The sequence below is a fragment of the Equus caballus genome, chromosome 7 (assembly GCF_041296265.1).
Source record: "Equus caballus isolate H_3958 breed thoroughbred chromosome 7, TB-T2T, whole genome shotgun sequence".
Lineage (NCBI taxonomy): Eukaryota > Metazoa > Chordata > Mammalia > Perissodactyla > Equidae > Equus > Equus caballus.
The window spans coordinates 99,678,152-99,702,306 of record NC_091690.1 but is presented as its reverse complement, the minus strand read 5'-3'; the positions used below and the strand labels follow the sequence as shown (position 1 = coordinate 99,702,306).

General features: G+C 36.2%; 1 protein-coding gene across 12 annotated transcripts in view; it reads left to right on the top strand.

Annotated features, from left to right (window-relative positions):
- IMMP1L (inner mitochondrial membrane peptidase subunit 1) overlaps positions 1 to 24,155 on the top strand; it is a 73,848-nt gene that overhangs the window by 16,750 nt on the left and 32,943 nt on the right. For 10 of the 12 annotated variants that reach the window (XM_023646571.2, XM_070274979.1, XM_070274973.1 and 7 more), the window contains one exon: positions 164 to 276. In XM_023646571.2, coding sequence (XP_023502339.1) covers positions 213 to 276 — 64 coding nt within the window. In that variant the 5' untranslated portion in view covers positions 164 to 212. Of the gene's footprint in view, positions 1 to 163; positions 277 to 12,306; positions 12,575 to 24,155 lie in introns of all 12 variants that reach the window. The other 2 variants (XM_070274972.1, XM_070274978.1) reach the window with 1 other exon arrangement.

Here is a 24,155-nt window from a genome sequence, read left to right as displayed (position 1 = left end):
GGTTTTTTTAATTGTTTTATCTGAAGTGTAGTCAGTATATGAATTCAGAATCCCATTGACCCACTCGAAGGAGGATGCACCTTACCAACTGATCATGTGCTAATTCAACTGGACATGGCGGTGAGAAGCCTTCACCTAATGTAATTTGGGTTTCCTGCTTTAGGAATCCTGAAACCATGGATCACCCATATATGCGTTGAGACGTGCTTTGGATGTTTTTTCCTGGAAGCCTTGCAACTACCCTAAAAATTGAATGTATTGTGGAACAGACCTATGGTAAGTGTATTTTTTTCCTCTTTTTCTTCTGTCAGTTTCATGTTCAAGTTAAGTCTTATGAATGTTGTAATGCTGCTCCCTGCTGGACACAGTGTAATTTTTAAAAATTGGCACTTAATAGATGGGCAAATAACTGGTTGCTGGACCGCTGAGGAGGGGGATCCTTGGTTGCATTCATGAAAAAACAACAGTATACAACAAAAGTAACGGTGTTATCATAATGTGTGATATCGTTGCCTTTGGGTTGATATCTGGAGCGTGATGAAAGTGCTGATAGTCTTGCTTCTGAATTTCATTGTTGGCTTCCTTTCAGTGGGTGTCTAAAAGTTATAGGAAACGTACAGTGAAGGATGCTTGTAAGTGATGGACCTTTTGTGATTTCCTGAATTGTGTGTGTATATATGTTTGTAATTTGTCAGGTTATTATTATTATCTCTTTTGTAATAATTTAAATTCCCTGTACTTCTGTTTTTCCAAAGGAAATATTTAAAACAGCTCCAGTATAATTTAAATTAGACATTGTTGAATCTATTTTGAATGTCACCCTACATTACATTTTATACAGTGTAACGTGTTTTGCGTATCCTTTCTATAATTCAGCTATCGTGTTTTCTAGTACACACAGTGAGCCATGGTTTCACAGAGTGACGTTGGGTTGGGCCTCAAGTGCTGTGTCTGTGTCCATCCTATCATGAATGCCTTACATTGTATGCCTACACAGGTGCTCCCAAAATTGTTTTAAAATGTGCAAGAGTTAACAGTGTTTTTCTTCCTACTTTCAAGCTAAAATATTATATTTTTTGGCGTGCAGCCTGTATAAAATTATTACCTGGATAGTAATGTAGGTGTTTTGAAAGCAAAGAAAAAGTGACAAACAACATTGAACTAATGAGATTTAACAGGTTAACTGGTCTTATACTCCTTAACAGCCTTGTACGTTTTTTATAGCCATTGGGAAACCCTTTGAGATCTACACTTAATTAGGAATATGGAGAATTAGGTATAGTAACTTATTTCTTTATTATCAAAATATTTCAATAAAAATTAGAAATGTAGACCAAGAAAATAAAATTTTTAGCAAAAAAGGGGAACCCTCAGTCTTTCTTTATAAGAATATATTATTTCAGAAAATACATCATTTCAAACTTTGTTGTAAAATATAACATGTAGAAACAGAAATGAATAGTAAAATGAATAAGCATAAAGCAAACATCCATGTAACCGTAGGTCATTGCTGGCATCCCAGAAACCCTTGATGTAATCTTCCTTTTCTCTAGAGGTAAACAATGTCCTGATTTTTATGTTAATTGTTTATATGATTCTCTATATAATTTTATCACTTTTGTATGTGTTCCTCGGCAATACATTTGCTTTTTGCCTCTTTTTAATCTTTATGGAATCATATGCACGCTCTGTTTTTGATAAATATTTTTATACTTTTGTGGGAAATGTGTTTGTTATTTTGGGGGGAAGGGAACAAAGATGTAGCCATCTCAGGTCAGATTAGAGAGGCCTGTCTTCAGTGCACTGGGGAGCTTAGGGACAGGGGGAGTTGTAAGGAATTTAGATGTAGCAGCGATCAGGGTGGGATCCACATGCCAGGGCACAGGCTGGTGGCCTTGCAGGGTGAGTGGGAGGCTAGAAGGACGGCTGGGCAGGGACAGCGTTCTTCAGGAAAGGGCCCGGGCCAGGGGCAGAAGGCATTATGCTGATGGGGCCTCTCACAGCACTGTCAGAGAATGGTGGGGGAGTCAGGCGAGGTATCTAGTCTGCACTGCCTGCTGGTCCCCAAACCTGTTGCTGTCACAGTTCTCTGAGTGTGTCTCTTAGAGTGAGACCAGGGGCAGAAGCTCAGAGCACCTTCTCAGTAGGCACGAAGGCACCCCTGCCGCCACCATTGCTGAGCCTCCATTGTGTGGTGGAAGGGGGAGGAAATCCCTGGCAGCATGTGGCCCAGTCCTTACAGTAGCATGGAGGTCCAACTGGAGGTGTGCCCTGAGTCCTTTCTCTGGGCCAACTCCTTGAAAGTCATGACTCCTGCAGTAGAGCTCGTAGAATGTGGCTGTGACGTTCAGGCTGCTAAAGAGGTCTCACGGGTTTTGCTTAGATAGGTTGAGGGTGACAAGGGCAATGTCCTTGCTGTGCTTGGGCTTCTCCCAGCCCAGGCCATGTGACAGCACCCACTCGTGCTGGAGCCCCAGCTTTGCCTGAACTTTGGCACTCTCAGGTACGTGTCATCTTTGTCAGCTGGAGGAGTCCTCGCTCTCCACACAGGTCCCAGCCTCCTCCAGCATCAGTGCTAGGGTCTGCACTGCTCCTCCAGCAGCTCCTGGCAGGTGGCAGCTGTGCTTACAGACACAGAAAGGTGGCTGCGGTGGTAGAACTGAGGACCAGACCCTCCGTGCACAGCAGAGCTCCTAGTGGATACTGACCTGAGCCCAGACACTGTGCCGCATTCATGCTTCCGTCTGGGCTGCGGCTTGGCTGCTCCTCCGGCCGCTGGTGCGGCTATGGGGTGCCCACTGGGTTGCCAGGCGTGGGACGTGGGCGGGAGGCTGGTGAGCACCTTTGTCTGAAATCAGGTACTGTTCTTCCCTTACTCAGCATCGTGTTTTGCATATCATCCACGTAGTTGCATGTGGTTTATTTCATTTCATTGTCACGTGTTCCTTTGGAGCAAATATGACGGAATTTATTCATTCTGTTGTTGGTGGATGTTTGGGTTGTCTCTGGTGTTTGGTTTCTATAAATAACATTGCCATGAACATTCTTTTACATTTTATGTGTTGTTTTTTATGTGTCATGTGAGAAAAGTCATATTTTCAGGTTAAAGATAATTGATTATAGTGGTATTTTAAAGTAATTTAAATTCATTACATCCTGAGAGTAACACATATCAAATATTGGAAAAGATTTTGAAGTGATTATAGTTTATTTTTCTGTAGCCTTAAATGTATGGTAAAGTGGCATATAGTTGGTGATAGTGTGAAAACAGTGTATACACAGCATAGGTACTGACGTCGGACCTAATGCGCTGAGTCTCTGTGCCTTCATCTGTTTACCATCAGGTCATGTTTTCTGTGACCTCTTCACTTTACTGATGAAGAAACTGAGGAGAGCTCAAGATTGAGTCACTTGAACAAGGCCATTTAGCAAGTTGGCGCTAAAACCAGACCAACCTGTCCACTTGGCAGTCACAACTAAAGAAAGCTAAGTGAAAAGTGAAATCAGGACGTTTTCAAGAGTGTGTCCAGCCATTTAAATGGAAAATTTGCCTGACTAGCTTTCAGGAATTATCAGATATTCTTTGGACTATTAACCAAGAACAAGATTAGCACAGGAAACTGTATGTGTAAAGCCCCCAAAATGTTATTGCACTTTATCACAGTGCACCTTCTAAAAGGCAGCCATAATGCATTCTAACCTTGAGTGAGTAATTCCTCATTCATTGGGCTGTTAGGAACGAATGGTGTATTCCTCCTCTATTAGTTTTCTGGATAATTGAACCTACCCTTTCATGTGCCAAAATTTGTTTATATGAATATTTTCTAAAATATAAAATTTACCCTTCTGTTTTCTTAAGCAGAAGAAACTGAGTATTATTTGGAGGTGTTTTTTTTTGATGGTTCAGCGTTGTCTTCGTGAATATCAGTTGTTTCACAGAATTTATGTGATTTCCTCAGAGACCATTAGGCTGTATAGTGACTGTTCTCCTAAATTCTCCTAGACTGATAAGCTTTAATGTTCTTGGTGCTACTTCTGATGTGTTTTTTGTTTTGCCTTTGTTAGGTAATTGTTGTCTTTTGCTGTTGGTGCATTATATTGACTCATATTAAAATCAGCATTTGCCTAACATTTTGCATTGTGTGGGTGAGAGCTTAGTATGGTTCTACCCCATCTGCTGACTAAGGGCATAAAGTGTGTGGCAGCTTTTTAAAATTTACTTAGGGGCCAGTAACTAGGCTAGCCAGTTTGTGTCAGGGGCCTGAGGTTATTCACAATTGATTTCTGAATGATGGAAATGCAGCGTAGATTGTATTTACTGGTATATCCTTATGTGGGGACTAAAAATTGCCATATGATGTTTTCTCAAGGCAGTTATAGTGATATTAAAACTAGGTTTACTTAAGGATTCCTTCAAATAGGAGGTCCAGTGGACATTGATGGTTGTTTCCTGATTATAAAATATCTGATTTGGGCCTTGAAATAAAAGCAATGTATTGAAAGTGTCAGTCATAAAGATTAAACCACCTTTGAAATGATAGCTTTTTAAAGGAAAATATAGAAGCAACAGATTCGGTTTCATGAAAACATTTAAGTGCTCCAGCAAACATTCATTTAAAAGTGAAATGCATTTGACTCCTTACCCAATTATAAACTATTGAACTTTAAGTGAATTTAAAAGATAACTGGTGTGGGGGTGTATTTGTTTTTAGATGACAGGAGTTACTGGGAAGAAAGATAGACAGTTGCTATCCTAGCACATTAGGCATCAATATGATGATTTCCTATGTCAGTGAGATTTTTTCAAGTTGTGAAGATTCATTTGCTGTTAAACTTAGTATGTCAACAAATTTTGCATGTACATCTGGGGAAAAATAGCTTCATGTAGTTTTTTTGCCATGAGAATAAGACTAATTGGCAGTTTCCAGAGAAAGACCAATGCAATTACACATTTTTCTCAGTACCAACTCTGAGAATTTGTTACAGATGTACTTGTGTGCTCGTAAAATAAGATATGTATAGGAGTTTTCATTGTAGCTTTTATTGTGGTAGCAAAGATTGGAAATACCCCTAATGTGTAGGGTACGGTTAAATGAAGTATGACATATCTATACAATGAAGTACTCTACAGCTGTGAAAAAAGAACAGGTGTTCTCTATAGGCAGTTTTGGAAAGTTTCTAATGTACTTGTTATTTGAAAAGAGCTGAGTTCAAACAGAGTGATAGTAAACTACTTTTTGTGTAAAGGCAGTAATAAAAATATATGTTCGTATTTGCTTGTATTTGCATAAAGAAAATCTGGAAGGGTATACAAAATCTAAATCCTGTGTGCAAATGTGTAGATGGGACTTTTACTCTATATTTTTTAGATTGTTTTTAACTTTTGAATATGTGAATGTGTTATTAGTTAAAAATAGTTTTGGGGGCCAGCCCAGTGGTGTGGTGGTTAAGTTCATGTGCTCTGCTTCAGCGGCCTGGGGTTCACAGGTTTGGATCCTGGGTGCCGACCTACACATGGCTCATCAAGCCATGCTGTGGTGCCCATCCCACATAAAATAGAGGAAGATTGGCACAGATGTTAGCTCAGCAACAATCTTCCTCAAGCAAAAAGAGAAAGATTGGCAACAGATGTTAGCTCAAGGCCAATCTTCCTCACAAAAAAAATAAATAAAATTAAAAGATAAAATAAAAATAAATAAAAATAAAAATAGTTTTGTTTTATTTGTAAATCAAATGAGAGAGAAAGAAAGGGGCAAGCCTACTATATTTACCAGGAAATTAGCCAATTTTACTCCTGTATCCCCAAAGCCTGGTGGATAGGAAGCACTGAATAACTATTTGTTTTACAACTGAAAAATGAACTCTATAATCTTTTGATGATCTCTTTTAGCTTCTTTCTTTCCTTTTTGCTGAGGAAGATTTGCCCTGAGCTAACATCTGGTGCCAATCTTCCTATTTTTGTCCTGAGCCGCTGCCATTGGTGTAGGTCTGCACCCAGGAGGTGAACCACTAGGCAACGGGGACTGGCCCACTTTTAGCTTATTTCTTAAAGTATCTTTTCAATATGAGAAAAACAGCGTGGTAAATCATGTGTTGATTCCAGTATAGAAATAAGAGAAAATATCTAAGTGAGAGATAATGAGATACATAGTTTATTATTATACCATGAAGTTTCATTTAATTTGTATGATATTGATATTAAAGAATAAATGGTGTTTTCTTTAACTTCATTGAAAAGTGAAATCAAAGTTTTCAAGAGATTCCTATTAAATTAGGTAGTAAGCTTTCATAATTAACAAATAAAAGCTTATGAAATTTGAGAGCAGGGGAAAACGCACACATGTTCTTTATACTGCCTTACCCTCTGTGGTAATTGAGTTTCCCACCTGAGGGCAGATTTTCAGGGCTGAGACTGTTTCAGAAGCTCTGTTACAACAGCAGCAGCAGCAGCAATAGCAGCAGCTACTCCTGACACAAAACCCAAATATCTCTGAAAATACCGTATTATAGGTTGGGGGATGGAGCAAGATAATAGGGTGAATGGCTCTTGCACCTTCATTTATAAGAGTCCAGGAACTTAGCTACTGAGTTGAAAATTTGGTTGTTCAAAGAAGTGGTATAAGAACCGTCAGTTTTCCCCTTTAGATTATATTTATATCAGTTCCTAAATTTCTTACAAGGATTTTGACTACCTTGTTTATCTGTGTATTTGTGTGTAAACTCCTTTTAAAAGAAAGCTATAGATACAGAAAAGTGCACATATTATAAGTGGATGGCTCAATGAATTTTTCAGAAGCCAAATACACCCATGTAACCAGCACCCCGATAAAGAAAAAGAATGTTATTAGTGCCCTAGAGCACCTTCATGCTCCCTTCCAGCCTGTGTCCCTCCCCGCGCAATAACCACTACCTGACTTTTAACAGCAGAGGTTAGTTTTGCTTGGTTTTGTATATGTAGAATTACACAGTATAATTTTTTATTTTTATGTATGGTCCTTTGCTCGACATTACGTGTTGAGATTCATCTACATTGTTGCACGTAGTTGTGGTTTGTTCATTTTGATGGCTACATTCCTTTATATGACTGTATCAATTTGTTATCCATCCTCTTAATGGACATTTGGGTGGTTTCCATATAATGCTACTATAAACACTTCCATACATGTTTCTTGATTAGCATATTTACTTGTTTCTTTTGAGGATTCATGTGTGAGCAGAATTACTGGATCATAAGTATGTATATGTCCAGCTTTAATCAATATTGCCAAACCGTTTTCTAAAATGGTTGTACTAGTTCCATTCATATGAGAGTTCTAGTTGCTCCACTTAGTCTTTCCCCCACCTTTTTCATTTTCAAATTCTAGTGGGTATAAAGCAGGAAACCATTATCATTTTAATTTCTAGTTCCCTGATGATTAATGAAGTTGAACACCTTTTCATATGTTTATTATATATTTACATGTATGTTGACTCTTTTGTTATTCTTTTGTGAAGCACCTGTTCACTTCTTTTGCTCACTTTTCTGTTGGACTGTATTTTTCTTTGATTTATAGGAGTTCTTTATATAATCAGAATATGAGTCCTTCATTGAATGTAGCTATTGCAAATATTTCTTCCTCTCTGAGGTTTGCCTTTCAATCTGTTAATAGTGCCTTTGATGAAAAGAAGTTTATGACTCTAAAGTAGTCTAGTTTGTCATTTATGTTTAGTGCTTCTTATGTTTTGTTTAAGAAATATTTATCTACTTCAAGGATGTTCTGTGTTTTTCTCTGAAAGTGTTATTGTTTTTACCTTTTAGATTTGTAATTTTAGACTGTATTTTCATGTTAAGCAATTTTGCTTTGCTTTTTAGATTCTCTAAACAGAAAAAGGAAGTAGACTTATGTTAATGACCGTGATTATATACTTTCTACAAAATACTCCCTTTAAGACAACTGTATTTATCTATGTTTACCTTACCTGCAGCTTTAATGTACTGCTTTGTTTATTTGTTTGTTTTTAAAGAGAGTCTATTAGATTATTCAGGGAAGAATTTCTGGGGGTGGGGGGCAATGAATGTTACGATTTTCAATATTTTTAGCAATACTACTATTCATAAAAATGTTCATCCATGAAATATAAAATTTTGTGAAGTATTTTCAGATACAATCCCAGTTAGCTCGTTTGGGTATAGTTCTGTTAAAGCTTAGGATATTTAATTGAGGGAAGAACTAAGTTTTAGCTTTAGTCACCAAAGCAATATAAAATGCTGGTTGTTATATTTAAAAATTATTTTTATAAGCTTCTCTTAAGTTATTTTTATTTTAAGTAGGATTTCTTGTGAACATCCGTTTGTGTACAAGTCAAGAACATTTATAAGGCCTTATGTGATACTTTTTATTCAGAAATATTTTAGACATATGTTCTGATTCTGTGCTGTTATTCATATTGCAGGAAAGTGTTTTTATATGCCTTGGTATTTTAGTTTTTATCTTTCCAACAATGTATATTATTAACCTCATGATTATTGTAATATTCAATTTTACATGTATATTTCATAATGAGAACAATTACTTACTTAAAACTATTTTGTCTGTGATCACAATGCTGAAATCAAAGAAGGTGGCCGTGCTTGGCTTAACTCAGCACTTAGATTTGTTTCATGTCATACACTTTTTACTTTAAAGCATCAAATTAAATATTATTTTATCCTGGCTTTTATTTTAATTCATGCATTTAAAAACTGAAATTCCGATAAAAGATAGTTTCAGAATAAATTCAGTGTATTATTTATGAGTGGAGCAACACATTAGCATTGCGTTCACAATAGATCCTATCGCTTTTATTCCATCTTACAAGCTTAGCAGCACAAACAGAATAATCAACATATTATTTGGCTGTCATCTGCAGAACAGAAACCAGAGATCACAAGGAGGTTTTCCCTAGCTGCGGGGATGGCCTTTTTGTTCCAAGCCCCCATCTGGGAGGGCCACGGTGTGTTATCATATGGAACGCGGGGTTTTCTGTAATCTGCTTAGCTGTACTGCAGTTTGAATCTTCATTCCATGTTTGTGTAATTTATAATTTTAATGAGACCATGGCTCTTGTGGGCTTTGAAATATATTAAAAGCTCTTTTGTGCATATGCTTTTGTTCTTGCTTAATAGGCTCAGTGTATTTAAAACTGATGAATTTTTATTCATGAATTTGGATGTCTGGGGATTAACTTAGACTGAATATCATTGCGCTCATCTATTGATGGTTAGAAAGTTTTTTATTGTTGTTATTTTGTTTTAGTATTATGTGTGTTTGTGTGTGTCTGTGTGTTACTTGTAACCGGAAAAGGAAGGAACTTACGTAATTTTAAAAGGATAGGGAAAAGTGGCGTGGCTAGGTTATAAAGAATTGATTTGGGTTTTATCCACCTTATTTGTTGATACTTATATTTCATCTTTGGTCTTAGTATTTTAGATAAATGTTATAAAAGAATAATTATGAAAGCAACTTTGAAATGAGTTAATACCTTATATACTATTGTTTATATTGAAATAATATTCCAATGTGTGACAAAGATAGACTGTATTTTAATTGTGTAGTATGACTTGTCTGTCGTCATACGAAATCAGTCATTAACTTTCTTGAATTAAATTAGGTATATGCTTTATATTTTAACTATAGTTTTCCTTGTTTCTTTAAAACCCTTTTTATTAATGGATTTTTTTTCCCTACATTCCTGGATATGATGAAAAGACTAATGGAAAAGCAGCTTTTTAGTAATTTATAAAATTGACCTTTTTTATTTTGCTAAAATTCTAAAATACACTTAAATGCTTCAAATCTCTACAGGTATTGCTTATAATGTATTTTTAAAATGTGAATATAAACAACTCTATAACACCTTAGAAAAAAATCATGGTTCTTTCTAGAGCCAGACGTGTTTTTTGAAGTTGTTGTCTACTGGACTCAATGAGAGGTAACACACAGAACTTACTAGACTTTTATGAAGTTGTTCAAGGTACGTTTTTTTCTAAAAACCTATGTTTACCTGACTAAAGCATTTTTGTAGCTATAAACATCATTCTTTTTTGGTGATGGTTGGCACTTTGGCCACTCTCTTCTTCTCCCCCACTATCCTCAAGCTAGAAATATGAAATAGAGGCTAAAATGGTGGCATTTTGTTCTTTACCAGGCTTATCTATCAGATTTGACACTGGAATGCTTGCTCTTCCATAATCACCTTCTGCTGTGGTGTTCTTATTAGTTGTACAATTTCACTTCACTCAGGAATAGACTGTTGAAGATGTGTGGTCTGCTAAAGCAGTGCTATCCAACAGAAATAGAACATATCATCCATATATTTTATTTAACCCATTGTCTCCCAAATGTTATCTTTTTAACAGTAATGAATATAAAATATTTTACTTTTTTTGTACTAAGTCTTCAAAGTCCAGTGTATATTTTCTACTTACAGTACATCTGAACTTGGACTAGTCACATTCTGAGTGCTTCGTACCATATATAGCTAGTGTCTACCTTGTGGAACAGTGCAGCTCTAAAGGATTACGTATAAATATTATAACAGAAATGTGTATTTTTTGCATTCCTTATTGTTCTAATAATATCCTAATCAAGATAACCAAAGTGTATTCATGTGCTGTGTAGTTGAAGTTAGTGTTTTTTATAGCCCTACCCTTGATACTGTTGGTATATATTTGCCTGATCAGTATACAAAAATCAGAATTATGTCACCTGACTCCTGAGTACTTAATCAGATATTGCGTAGATATGCTTAAAGATATTGTGATGATGAGGAGATAATGGCTTAATGTAATGGATGTGGTATGTTCCTCCAAACTTGTCAAATAAGCCATACTCCGAGTGTACCAAGGAGCCTAATTATATAAGAATCCCATGGCAAATCTTAGTACTTTTTTTTTTAATAAAGTTAAGAACTCCTTCTCTTTGCCTTCTTAGAATTTTTCTGGGGACAGGGGTTTGTGTGAATGTATATGACTCTCTCTTTTCATATAAGTTTATTTAGAGCTGGTATAGCTTTAAACTTCTTGGAAGAAAAAAGTTGAGCATAAAGTATGGTTTTCTAAATATCTCTAGGATTCTACACATTTTAAATGCTCTTTATATATTCAAATATAAGGAGAGGTTACTTCACGAAGTACTTTAAAAACATGTAGTTAAGAATTATAAAACCTTAAATTACAATTGATTTGAATTTATTTAAATATTTTAAAGTATAAAATGATAAAGGTGATTTATGTGAAATACTGCTGCTGTACCTATGTTATAAAAAGTAGAGACCTTGTGTGTAATTGACCTTGTTGCTCAAGTATGGTTTAGAAAGAAAATCCTGTGGTTTTGAGATCTCTGAATTTTTCACGTTTTCTAAATTTTTAGGGAAATGAGCTAATTTTTCTGTACTCTAACCTATGTGGATATTGGCTGATGCCTGTTGTATTCTTTTACTCACTTAAATTTTTATTGACTTCTCTCTGTGACTTCTGCATTTCAAATGTTGGCGCAAAATGTTAAACTATTCTTTAAACAATACCTCTAGTTTCTTGGAGATGATAAGGCCATCCATTGATTTCCTAATTTTATTATGTACACAGTCAATTGTAATCCAAGATTACAGCAAACAAGATGTTAATTTCAAGACATAATCTATGTACATTTCAATTACAGAGCATGATTGTTACAGAAGCACAGAATAAAAAGGAATAACATTTGTGCTATCCTCACAGGAGCTGTCAATAAAAGATGTAATAGGGGATTTAGGAATCTGGAAATGGCCAGCTAATTTATGTGAATCTATTTTATTTCAGCTAGAAAGACCAAGCTCTTTTTCGTCTGCGCTGCATATTGCAGAGCACAGGCTGTCTATAGAAAACCAGGCGGCTGCATATGGATAGTCCCTTGATATCATTCACTTGCTGTGTAATCTTATTATGCAAAGTTCTAATCTTCACCTAGAATGAATGCCTCTGGGTCAGAATATAGTCATATCAGGGTTTTTGAGGTCATGTTTTGTGATCCTTAGCTTATTCTTCTAAGTAGGGCTGGGATTTAAAGGGTATTCCCCAGACGCTGCAGAGATAGACAGCAGAACCTGCTGCCTTTTTGGAAGACAAGACCAACATGAGGTCCCTGGTAGGATTAAACTTGATTTGTAGCTGTAGGATTTTTTAACAGATGTATTATTGGACAGGGAATAGGGGGCCACCAGCACAGCAAAATTGAATCACGACTGGCCTTCTCATGGAGTTTGCTGCCTGCTAAAACAGCAGCTGCATGTGGATTCGCCTTCTTTCAGGTGAAGCGACTTCCAGTCATTTGGAAAGGATGGGATGAAAAGGAACCTTGGTGATAATTTTGATGTCTGCAAGATTTAGTACCAGTGTAATGGGATTATCGGTAACACCTTCACTGCAGAAAAACCCACCTGGCGCTATAACTGGCAGCAACTGAGAGCTAATCCTTTCCCATCTCTTGGATGTCATTCATGAAGCTCAAAGCGATTTCTATCCTGCTAACTGTGATTAATTTTATAAACAACAACAACAAAAAGTCGGGTGATCAAGGTGAAGGATATACTTCTTATTAATTATTTAAGATATGTAGCCTTTTAATCTATATGAGTTATAACTTGTGATATATAAACCATAAATATGATTTAAAATTTATTAAAATGTCCATATAGAAAAGTTGATTAATAATGTCTCTTATACTTTTTCCAGTTGAGTGACATAAAGTATTTGCTATTGGTAAAGGTTTATATTTGAGATTAAATATGAATTTAAATACATCAGTGTTCTTTTGGATATAAAGCCATTATCAATAAATTGATCAAAATGTCTGTAGGTGTAAGGAATTGGAATAATTTGTTTTATCATACATTTTAGCTATTTATGACTGCTTCAATTCTTGTTGATTAAATGTTTTTAGGGAATAAAACATGTAATGGTGTAAAAATATAGAGACACATATTTTTGATAATTAGGGGTAATGCTAGCTCAACTGCTGATGAAAAGGGCTCTTCGTAAAAGTATATGATCTTAATATGTAAAAGACCTAAAATAGTTAATATTAATACCAAATGACTTATCTTTTTAAATCAGAAATTCTTAGTTCAAGTTTTCCTTTAGCAGATGGGGGTTTAGTTGTTTGCTCTAGAATCTTGTATAAGTTAATTGAGGGTTTTTGGTCTTAACGTTTTATTTCAACTAAAAACTTTTATCAAGAACTTTGTTTAGAGGTGTTAATTATTTTAGTATTCTTCTCTTACACAGCCCAGAATAAACTGAGAGAAAATGAAGTGAAATTACCCCATCAGTCACCCAAACAGTATGCAACCTAACTGCCAAGACGGGAAAAGATAATTAGTGTTGTCAGTGTTATGATCCTGGAGCAGTCACTCTAAAAATATTTATTCATAGAACCTGATTTTTATCTTATTGTGTTTTTTGATTTAGTAGCTTTACATTTTAAAAAATAGATTATAAAACCTTAGTCTTAATATTTTTTAAACTTTAAAATCTTAATTACAGGTGACTAAAATGTTTAAATTATAAGAATAATTAAAATATAATCATCCATTAAACACAGTGTATTGATTTACTTGTAGCCTATGTTTACATACGGTACATTTTTTCTTCTCCATATGAGGTCTTTATTAGAAAAATCACTAAATAAAATATAATAAATTTATGCAGAGCACTTTGGTCAAACTTACCTAGCAAGCTTGTCATTCTTAGTGGATTTTGTTTTAACTGGTTCCTAGCTATTGTAGTCCAAAATGTATTTCTTCATTTGTCGACACATTATGAGAAAGCTTAACAATATTTCTAGTGAACTGCTTTATAATAGTTTATAAAGGACTTTTTTAGCCTTCTGTTTTGATTTTTACTATTAGAAAAGCTGTTTATTTAAAACTGTATCACAATGAAAAGATCTATCCATGAAATAAGTGGGCTAAAATATTTTTCTTATCTTCATAATATAACTACTTGTATTTTAATTATAAAATGTTTGGTTTGTGTAATTTCGTATTATTTTACCAGGTAGTGTATTTTCTCAGGGTAACTTTCTATGGCAGTTAATGACATTATATAATTATTTTTAAAAAGTAGCTTTCCTTTCAAAACAAAATTTGTGTCAAAGCTTTTATTGAACGTGGTCACTCTTTCCTTTTCCACTTTTTATTCAGCTATTTACTGAATGGCCCTGAGAGTTAGCGTTTTTCTTTCTCCATCCTCAGCATCATTCTTCTTTGATTAGAGATGGTTACTTCCTTTGGAAAGTCCCAAATAAACTCATCTTAATTAAATTCACTGTAAACGTATAAAGTCTTCTCAATGATACGTGTTCTCTTCAGGTAAATATAGTTTACTTGATTTAATACTTTATTGGTAACTTATAAGAAATTTGGCTCCTCTTTAAGAGCTGCAAATGCTAATTTAATTTATTGCACAGGTGACTCAATGAGATCAATAAAGTTAAGGGAGGTATTTTTGGAGATAAGGAAGAGGGATAAAGGTTAAGAGAAAAGAGAAGAAAATTTTTTTTTAAAGAATAAGTCAGGTGTAACAAAAAAGCAGGATAGGAATCATAGGAATTCTTGATTATTTAAGAGATGATAGACTTTTTTTTTCTTTTTTGGTAATTTTGAGACTTACTTACTACCTCTCTAAAGGCCAGTGCATGAGCTGTAGACAGGCACAGCGACAGCCAGCCTGTGATGGTGCTGAGTGATGTTTCTTCCGTTCGGATGAATGCCCTGCCACTGTGCTTGTGCACCTTGTCCATTGTTCTCAATGGGGGATCATCTGGCCATTGGGGTCACTGGTGGATCAGGGGCTGGTTTTGTATTGCAGTGTTTGGAAGCTGGTACTTGATTGTACTAAAAGTGCCAACTGCTTATGCTGTCTAAACATAAAATTAGTTGATTTGGGGTATATATAAAAAGTGAAGTTCAGAAAATAACATTGGATTTTTTAAAATCACTGAAATATTTTGATTATAAAGTTTATCTGATGATGAAAATTTATAGAATTATCCCAAAGTTAACACTCAGTTTAAAAATAAGGAATGGTTAAATTTTGTCAAGTTCCTAAAAGTGCCGCCTGAGTCTCAGCGGTCTCAAGTGACAGCATAAAGTCCTTTACTGGGCTCCTTCCTGGGAGCTTATTAAAACCACAGATTCTGCAGCTCTGCTCCCACTGATTCTCATTCATGAGCTCAAGGATGGTAACCTGGGAATTTGGATTTTGAATTAGATTTTCAGGTTATTTTGATGCCGCACGCAGTCAGATTTAAAACAGTATTCAGTGCTTTAAACTTTAAAGTGATGGCAATTATTTCCTTTGGGAATAATTCAAAATAAATAGGTTTAAATAAAATCTTCATAGATTATGGGGATCAGAGCTCCTTGAATTTGCAGTCCTAGAAAATAAAAAATACCTTCTGCACAAGTCTTACAGTAGATTTAACATTAGAGATTTGAACAATTCATGAGCAGCCCTGAAGGTGATTTTGAAATGGCAGGAATTTGAATTACTCTGATGGAGAGGCTGCTGTGAGAGTGAATTATTTAGCTCTTGAGCAGAGTACGCCACTCAGCATCCATGTCTTAATGAGTCTTTGTTGTTCTCTCCTTGTCACAATAACTTCCATTCAGGGTCTGAAGTGGACATATATCTTTCAGTTACTTTATATACATCTTTATAGGAGAAAAATGTATTTTGTGTAGGTATTTTGAGTTGGAGAAGTCACAGAGGTCTCAGGAATGTCATAAGTCCGCTGTTTTTTTCTTGTCCAAATGAAGGTAAATGTAGCAAAACTGTAATGTTGGGATTTGTCTTCTGCTGCACGTCTCCTCTCTCCTCACCTTTTCTTAATGTGAATGCTGCTTTAAATGCTAACGTATTCACCAACTGTTCCTCTTATCAAAACAAAAAAGGATGATATTAATTACTTTTTTGATTGGCTGCTTATTTTAAAATGAGTGAATTTCTGTAAACTTCTGGTCTCAACATTGGCACTTCACATACTGTTTTCCTGTTTCTGAATCGAAATGCTTTCTCTTCTTTTGGAAGGAATTCTAGACCTGAACAATCAGATGAGTATTTTCTCTGTGGCTCTGGGTGTTCTGCAGTCACTCTAAGGCTCCTTTGACGGGTAGATCTAAATCAAGGTCTTAGACTTGTGCTCCCGTTCCCAGACACTTCAGGGATGGAGGAATCTCTAGTTTCTCGCCAGCTTCTAGAGTTCACTCTGCTCCATCTTTTTAGCTAGTTTTAATGTTAGTCTAACCTCTCTCTTTCCCATGCCTATTTTATTGTTTCCAACAAATTTCTTTCATTTTAATTGAGGCAGTATAGCTTGGTGGTGGACTGTAGAGCCCACTTCTAAAATGAGGTGGACAGTTGCCCCATTTTGAATCTGGCTCTGCTGCTTATGAGCTGTGTGACTTTTAATAGTTCCTTAACCTCTCTATCCCTCGTTTCTTTATCAGCAAAATGAGATACTTAAGTTCTCATAAGGTTATTGTAAGAATTAAATGAGCAAATATATGTAACTAGAAGCGTGCCTGGCTCATAGCAAGAACTGCTATTTAAGTATTTGCTGTTATTGTTGTTGCTGTTACTTTGGTTGGTATTTGAGGACTTTTTGTGTGTTTAGAAAGAAGCCATTATTACCAACGTCGCACCTAGTGTTTTCCAACTTTGTATTATAGGAAGACATCTTTTCATCTATAATGTAGGTAACTGTTGAGAGTAGGTATCAACCTTGCTCCCTTAGGCCAGCATTATGTGGAGTTTCACTATGTTTTAAACAGAGCCTCTTAAAAGCTTTCTGTGGAGGATTATTCTCACTTCTTTTCCCCATATTATGTGACACAGTTAGAATTTTTAAGTTTCTTTTCATTTCTTTTTTCCTAGCTTTTCTATTACTTATTTGATAGAGTACATAGGCTCCTCTTTAAAGAAATTGGTTCTCTACATTAATGACCCAGTTTTTTAAAAACTGTAAATATGATAGGGAATAAAAAGTAACAAATTGTGTTTCCTAGGTAGAGTAAAAATTCTGTGTGCAAAGCTTCCCAGCTTGTTTGACAGCACACGTGGGATGTGCTAAGTTACATGGCACTCGCAGTGCATGACCCGATGAGCAAGCTGCTCGACGTTGGAGGTGGCCATGGGCCACCCCGAGAGCTTAGAGTGTTGGCTCTCAAATGCCACTGTGCTTCAGAAGCACCTGGAGGCCTTGTGAAAACACGGATTGCTGAGCAACACTCCCACGCTTTCTGATTACAGAAGTGCTGAGTTTGGCCCAAGAATTTGCATTTCAAACAACTGCCAGATGATGCCCATGCTGCTGGTCTGGGGAACCACACTTTGACAACTACTGGTTTGGTGTGTCAGTGTCCTGGTGTGGTAGGTAAAAAGTACCACCCCTCACCTGCCAAAGCAGGTCCATGCTCTAGGCCCCAGAACTTGTGAGTATGTCCCCTTATGTGGCAAAGGGACTTTGCAGATGTGCCAAACTGAGGACCTTGCATGAGGAGATTACCATGGATTTCCTGGGTGGGCCCACTGTCATCACAGGGCTTCTTAAAAGTGAAAGAAGGTGGCAGAAGAAAGCGAGAATCGAGGGGGCTGTGACCTTGGAAGAATGGTCAGAGAGGTGCAGTGCTGCTGGCTTTAAAGTGGGAGGGAGCGGCCAGGAGCCAAGGAATGTTCTGGAAGCTGGAAAAGGCGAGGCACTGGATCCTCCCCTGGAGCGTCCAGAAAGGAATCCAGCTCTGCCAACACCTCGATTCTAGCTCAGTGAGACCCGTGTCGGAGCTCTGACCTGCATACTGTGAGATGATAAATTTATGTCAAGCCACCAACCTTATGGGAACTTGTTACAGCAGCATTGGACTACCAATACATCTGAGACCAGTTCTCAGTTTACCAGCTTGCTTTATGCTGAAAGTTCCCAAACTCTGCTTATGACCTCAGCTCATGAGACTGAGGAAATAAAAACCTGAAGCACGAGCTCTTTCATTTTTCTACCATCAAACTGACAAAACTGCCAATGTCTGAACCCACCTTGTTTTCCTTATTATGTTGGAGAAAGTGTCCCAACTTCTGTCAGAAAGTCTGTCTGCTTTGGTTTGACCCCATCCTCTCTTGCCTGGATTGATTAATTTATACACACACACCCCAACCATGTGATATATGTCTACACCTGGGTAACCACTACTCAGACTCAAATACCCACCTCCCCAGATATAAGGCACTTTTCTGACTTCTGTTATCATAGATCAGTTTTGTTTGTATTTGACATTCATAAAAGTGAAGAATATAAATAGAATCCTACAGCCTGTATACTCTTTTGGGTTTGTCTTTTTTCAGTAACATTGTGTGGCTGAGATTCATTAATGTTGCTGTATGTAGCCGTATTTTGTTCCTTTTTATTGTTGTGTAATATCCCATTGTATGAATATACCACAGTTTGTCCCTTCTCCTGACGGTTGACGTTGGGTTGTTTATAGTTTGGGGATATTATGAATAAAGCTGCTATGATATTCTCGCACGTGTCTGTGGTGAACATAAGCATCTCCTTCTGTGGCGTATGTGTCTGGGAGCAGTGTTGCCGCGTCACAGGGTGTGTGTTAGCTTAGTACTGCCAAGCAGACTTCCCAGTGGTTGTGAGTTTCTCCTCGCACCAGAGTGATTCAGAGTTCCAGCCGCTCACATCTCTTTCGACCCTTCGTATTCTTTGTCTTTCTAATTTTAGCCTCTGTGGTGGTTTTATGGTGGTATTTCTTTGTGGTTTTAATTTGCAGTTCCCTGATGACAAATGATGATGAGCTTTCATATTCTTATTAACCATTTGGATATCCTCTTTTGTGAAATCTCCAAGTTTTTTGCTTAATTTTTGTTAGGTTGTCTGTCTTTTTATTAGTGATTTGTTGAAATTCTTTACATACTCCGGATGTGCCTTTGCCAGATAGGGATCCATCTAGATATCACTACATCTGTCTAGATACATATGGATTTCTTCTCCCAGTCTGTGGATTGCCTTTTTATTTGTTTGTTTATTTTTATTTTTAATTTTGTTTAAAGATTGACACCTGAGCTAACATCTGTTGCCAATCTTTTTTTTTTTCCTTCTTCTTCTCCCCAAAGCTGCCCAGTACGTAGTTGTATATTCTAGTTGTAGGACCTTCTGGTTGTGCTATGTGCGATGTCACCTCGGCATGACCTGGTGAGTGGTGCCAGGTCCATGCCCAGGTTCCAAACTGGCAAAACCCTGGGCCACTGAAGAGGAGTGCGGGAACTTAACCACTTGGGCACAGGGCCCGCCCCAGCCTTTTTTTGGGGGTGGGGGGGAAGATTAGCCCTGAGCTAACATCTGCCGCCAATGCTCCTCTTTTTTGTTCACTGAGGAAGACGGGCCCTGAGCTAACATCCGTGCCCATCTTCCTTCACTTTATATGTGGGATGCCTGTCATAGCATGGCTCGTCAAGCAGTGTGTAGGTCCACACCCAGGATCCAAACCGGTGAACCCTTGGTCACCAAAGTGGAGCGTGCAACTTAACCACTGTGCCACCAAGCCAGCCTCCCAGCCTTTTTATTTTTTAGTGGTGTTTTTGATATATGGAAGTTTTTTTTTTTAAAAAAGGTTTTATTTTTTCCTTTCTCTCCCCAAAGCCCCCCGGTACATAGTTGTATATTCTTCGTTGTGGGTCCTTCTAGTTGTGGCATGTGGGATGCTGCCTCAGTGTGGTTTGATGAGCAGTGCCATGTCCACGCCCAGGATTCGAACCAACGAAACACTGGGCCGCCTGCAGTGGAGCGCGCGAACTTAACCACTCAGCCAAAGGGCCAGCCCCTATATGGAAGTTTTTAATGTAATCAAAGTGATTGATCTTTTAGAGTTAGTGTTTTTGTATCCTGTTTAAGAAACATTAGCCTTACCCAAAAGTAATGAAAATAATCTCCATTTTCTTCTAAAAAGTTTATTGCTTTACCATTCATATTTATGTCTGTAATGCATCTCCAATTAATTTTTGTATTTGGTAAGGTTATGGGTCAAGGTTTGGTTTTTTTTTCAATGTGCATATCCATTTGACCCAGCACCAATTATTGAAAAGACCATTTTTTTTCCCCCACTGAATTGTACTAGAGCCTTTGTTAGAAGTCAGCCATGTATGTGTGGGTCTATTTCTTGATTCTGTTCCCTTGGTCTGTCTAGATTTGCCCTAATACAACACTGTCTTAGTTACTATAAGCTTGTCATGAATCTTGATCTCTGAAGTCCCTCCAGCCTTGTTCTTGTTAACGTTTATCTCAGCTATTCAAGATATTTTGCATTTCCATTTACATTTCATGATGAGCTTGCCATTTTCTACTGAAAATAATAAAATAGCTCACTGGAATTGGATTGAGCCTGTAGACCAATTTAAGGGACAATTGATAACACTGTAAATTCTTCCAATCCATAAACAGTATATCTTTCCACTTTTTAAGGTCTTCTTTTTCTCTCAGCGTTGTAAGTGTTGCACACACATTTCCTTTGATTTTGTCTTAGGTGTTTGATGCTTTTTGGTGCTGTCATATATGGTATTTTATTTTATTTTTTGCTGAGGAAGAGTCACCCTGAGCTAACATCTGTTGCCAATCCTCCTCTCTTCTTTTTTTTTTTTTTTTCACTTGAGGGAGATTCGCCCTGAGCTAACATCTGTGCCAGTCTTTCTCTATTGTGTATGTGGGTCACTGCCACAGCCTGGCTGACGAGTGGTGTAGGGCCACACCTGGGATCCAAACCCATGAACCCCGCCACTGAAGCAGAGTATGCTGACCTTTAACCACTAGGCCCCAGGGCCGGCCCCTCATATACGGTATTTTAAAATTTCATTTTCGAATTGGTTTTTGCTCGTATAAGGAAATCCAAGTAATTTTTGCTTGCTGATCTTGTATCGAGAGACTTTGCTAATTCACATGTTCTTTTTCTATGTAGAGTAATGATGACTTTTTTACTTCTTCCTTTCCAGTTTTTATATCTTTTAGTGAATTGGTTAGGATGTACAATTATTGGTTAGGACCTAAGGTCATTGTTTTAGCATTAATACCATGTAGTCTCTAAAATGTTGTTTGCTTGTTTTTGTAGATAATCTTAGAGGTTAGGGAAAGCTTCCTTCTTTTCTCAAGTTTATCCAAAGAGGTGTTGAATGTTAACAGATGCTTTTACTGCATTAATTGAGGTGATCACATGATGTTTCTTCTTTATTCTATTAATATTGTGAATTACACTGATTGATTTTTAAATGTTATGGCAAATCTACATTCTTGGAATAAACCCAACTTGCTCATGATCTTTTTTATATATCAGTGGATTCAATTTGCTCATTTTTGTTTAGGATTTTTTGTGTCTGTGTCAATGAGAGAATTTGTTTTGTAATTTTCCTTTTCTGTTACCCGCTTGTCAAGTTTTACTATCAAGGTTGTACTGGCTGCACAAACCAGATGGGAAGTAGTCTTTCATTTTCTGTTGTGTAAACTTAGAGAGTGTATGGCTGATGTTATTTCTTCCTTGAACGTTTGGAAGAATTTATCAGTGAAGCCATCTGGGCCTGGAATTTTCTTTCTTGGGACTATTTTTAATCACAGGTTAAATTTCTTGTTTACTTATAGGACTATTCAGATTTTTGTCTTCTTTTAGTCTTGGTAAATTGTATCAATTTAATTTAAAATGTCAGAGTTATTAGGCTAAAGTTTTTTTAATAATATCCTTTTATTCTCTTTTAATGTTTGTAAGATTTCTAGTGTTGACTCCTTTTCCATCCTGATACTGATAATTTGGGTTCTCTCTCACTCTTTTTTTTCTTGATCAGACTTGCTAGTTTTACTAACTTTTTTACTAATTTTTTTAATGTTTTATTGATCTTTGCTATTGTTTATTTGCTTTTTTATATCTTTGATTTGTGTTCTTAGTATTTTCTCCATATTTTTTGTTTTGATTAGTTCCTCTTTTTCTATTTTCTTGAGATAAAGGCTTAAGTAATTAATTTTCATCCTTCTTTTCTATTTTATGCATTTAAAGCTATAAATTTTCTTCTTGTCATTGCTTTACGTGCCTCCCACAAGTTGCATCGCATTTTCATTAATCTTCAGTACAAAGTGGGAATTTTTAAAGATATGTGTTCCTTAAAATCCAAACATTTGCAAATGTCCAATTATCTTGTTATTGATTTCTAATTTGACTCATGTTAAGTATTTCAGAGGATATGCTCTGCATGATTTTTCAGTTCTTTGAATTTTTAAAATCTTTTTATTCTTATGAAATATTTTTTTTTTGTCTCTAGTAATACTCATCTTAAAGTCTGTTTGGTCTTAAATTGATATAAATAAATGGTGAGTCTGTGTGGAATATCTTTTACTTTCATCCTTTTTGTGGCCTAATCTTTAAAGTTTATGACTAGGAAATGTGGTTGGGCTTTTTTCTTTCTTTTTAAATCTAGTTTGATAATCTTCATATCTTAATTGGCGTATTTCCTTTAGATTTAATATTTTTGAGTTAAGTCTACCATCTTTTTATTAGTTTTGTCTTTTTGTCATCTAATTTTTTTCTCCTTTCTTGTCTTCTTTTGGAATTAAAGTATGTTTTTATCATTCAAATCCTTTCTTCTTCTATTAGCTTGCTAGTTATATCTCTCAATATTTTAGTGTTTCCTTAGTTTTTATGATGTGAATCTCTGGCTTTTTATTGATTAACTTAAATACCACTTTAACACTTCTAGAACTTTGCAAAAACTTATTAATTTGACTCCATTTAACTCCCTCCTACCTTTTATGCTATTGTCTTAAATATGTACTTTAATGTATGTCTTATAGCCATTAAAATATTTTTATTATGTTTTTAAACAGTTCCAATATCTTTATCCAAATGTGTACTTTGAGTTCTCTTTGTTCCTTCTTGCATTTGCCTACTTCATTTTGTTTTTGCCTGAATTACTCCCTTTAGTATATAGTTTATTACAAGTGTACTGGCAAAAATTGTCTCAAAACTTGTTTTCTGAAAATGTTTTTATTTTTACTTTAGCTTTTGAGGGATGTTTTCACTGGGTATAGAATTATAGATTGGCAATTTCAGCATGTTAAAGATGACACTTTATTTTCTTCTGGTTTTCATTATCTTTAATAAAAAGTTAGCCATTCTTTTCTGTTGAACAGACAAAATTATTCCTTTGAAAATAAGGCAGTCTTTATTTCTGACCAATTTTAAATTTTTTTCATTGTCTTTTTTTTAAGACTTTATGTTTTTAGAGCACTGTAAGGTTCACAGCAAAATTGAGGAGCAGGTACAGAGATTTTCCCTGTACTCCCTGCCCCCACACATGCACAGCGTCCTCTGCTATCAGCATCCCCCTCCAGATGGTGCATCTGTAACAACTGATGAAGCTACATTGACACATCGTAATCACTCAAAGTCCGGCTTTACATCAGGGTTCACTCTTGGTGTTGTATGTTCTATGGGTTTGGACAAATGTGTGATGACATGTATCTATCGTTATAGTATCAGAATTTTCACTTCCCTGAAAATCCTTTGTGTTCCACCTATTCATTCCCCCCAAACACTAATTTTTTTTTTTTTACCATCTCAGTAGTTTTGCTTCCTCATTGTTTTATTTCATTGTCTTAATTTCAGCAGTCTGACTGTACTGTACCGGTATGTATTTTGTTTGTTTTGTTTTATCCTGTTCAGGGTTTGCTAAGTTTCTTGAATTTGTGAGTTAATGTCTTTATCAGTTTTGGAAAGTTCTCTACCAGTATTTCTTCAAAATACTGCTTCTGTCCTATTCTCTTTTCCTCTCCTTTAGATCTCTGATTATACTTTTTTCCTGTATGGCCTGCCTGTTTTCCTCTGTATGCTTCAGTATGATTATTTTCTCCCAACTTGTCTTCTGTTAGGCTGAGTCTAATCTGCTACTAATCCATGTAATGAATTTTAAATTTCAGTTATTTATTTTTTTTTTTTAAAGATTTTATTTTTCCTTTTTCTCCCCAAAGCACCCCAGTACATAGTTGCATATTTTAGTTGTGGGTCCTTCTAGTTGTGCCATGTGGGATGCCATCTCAGCGTGACCTGATGAGCAGTGCCATGTCCAC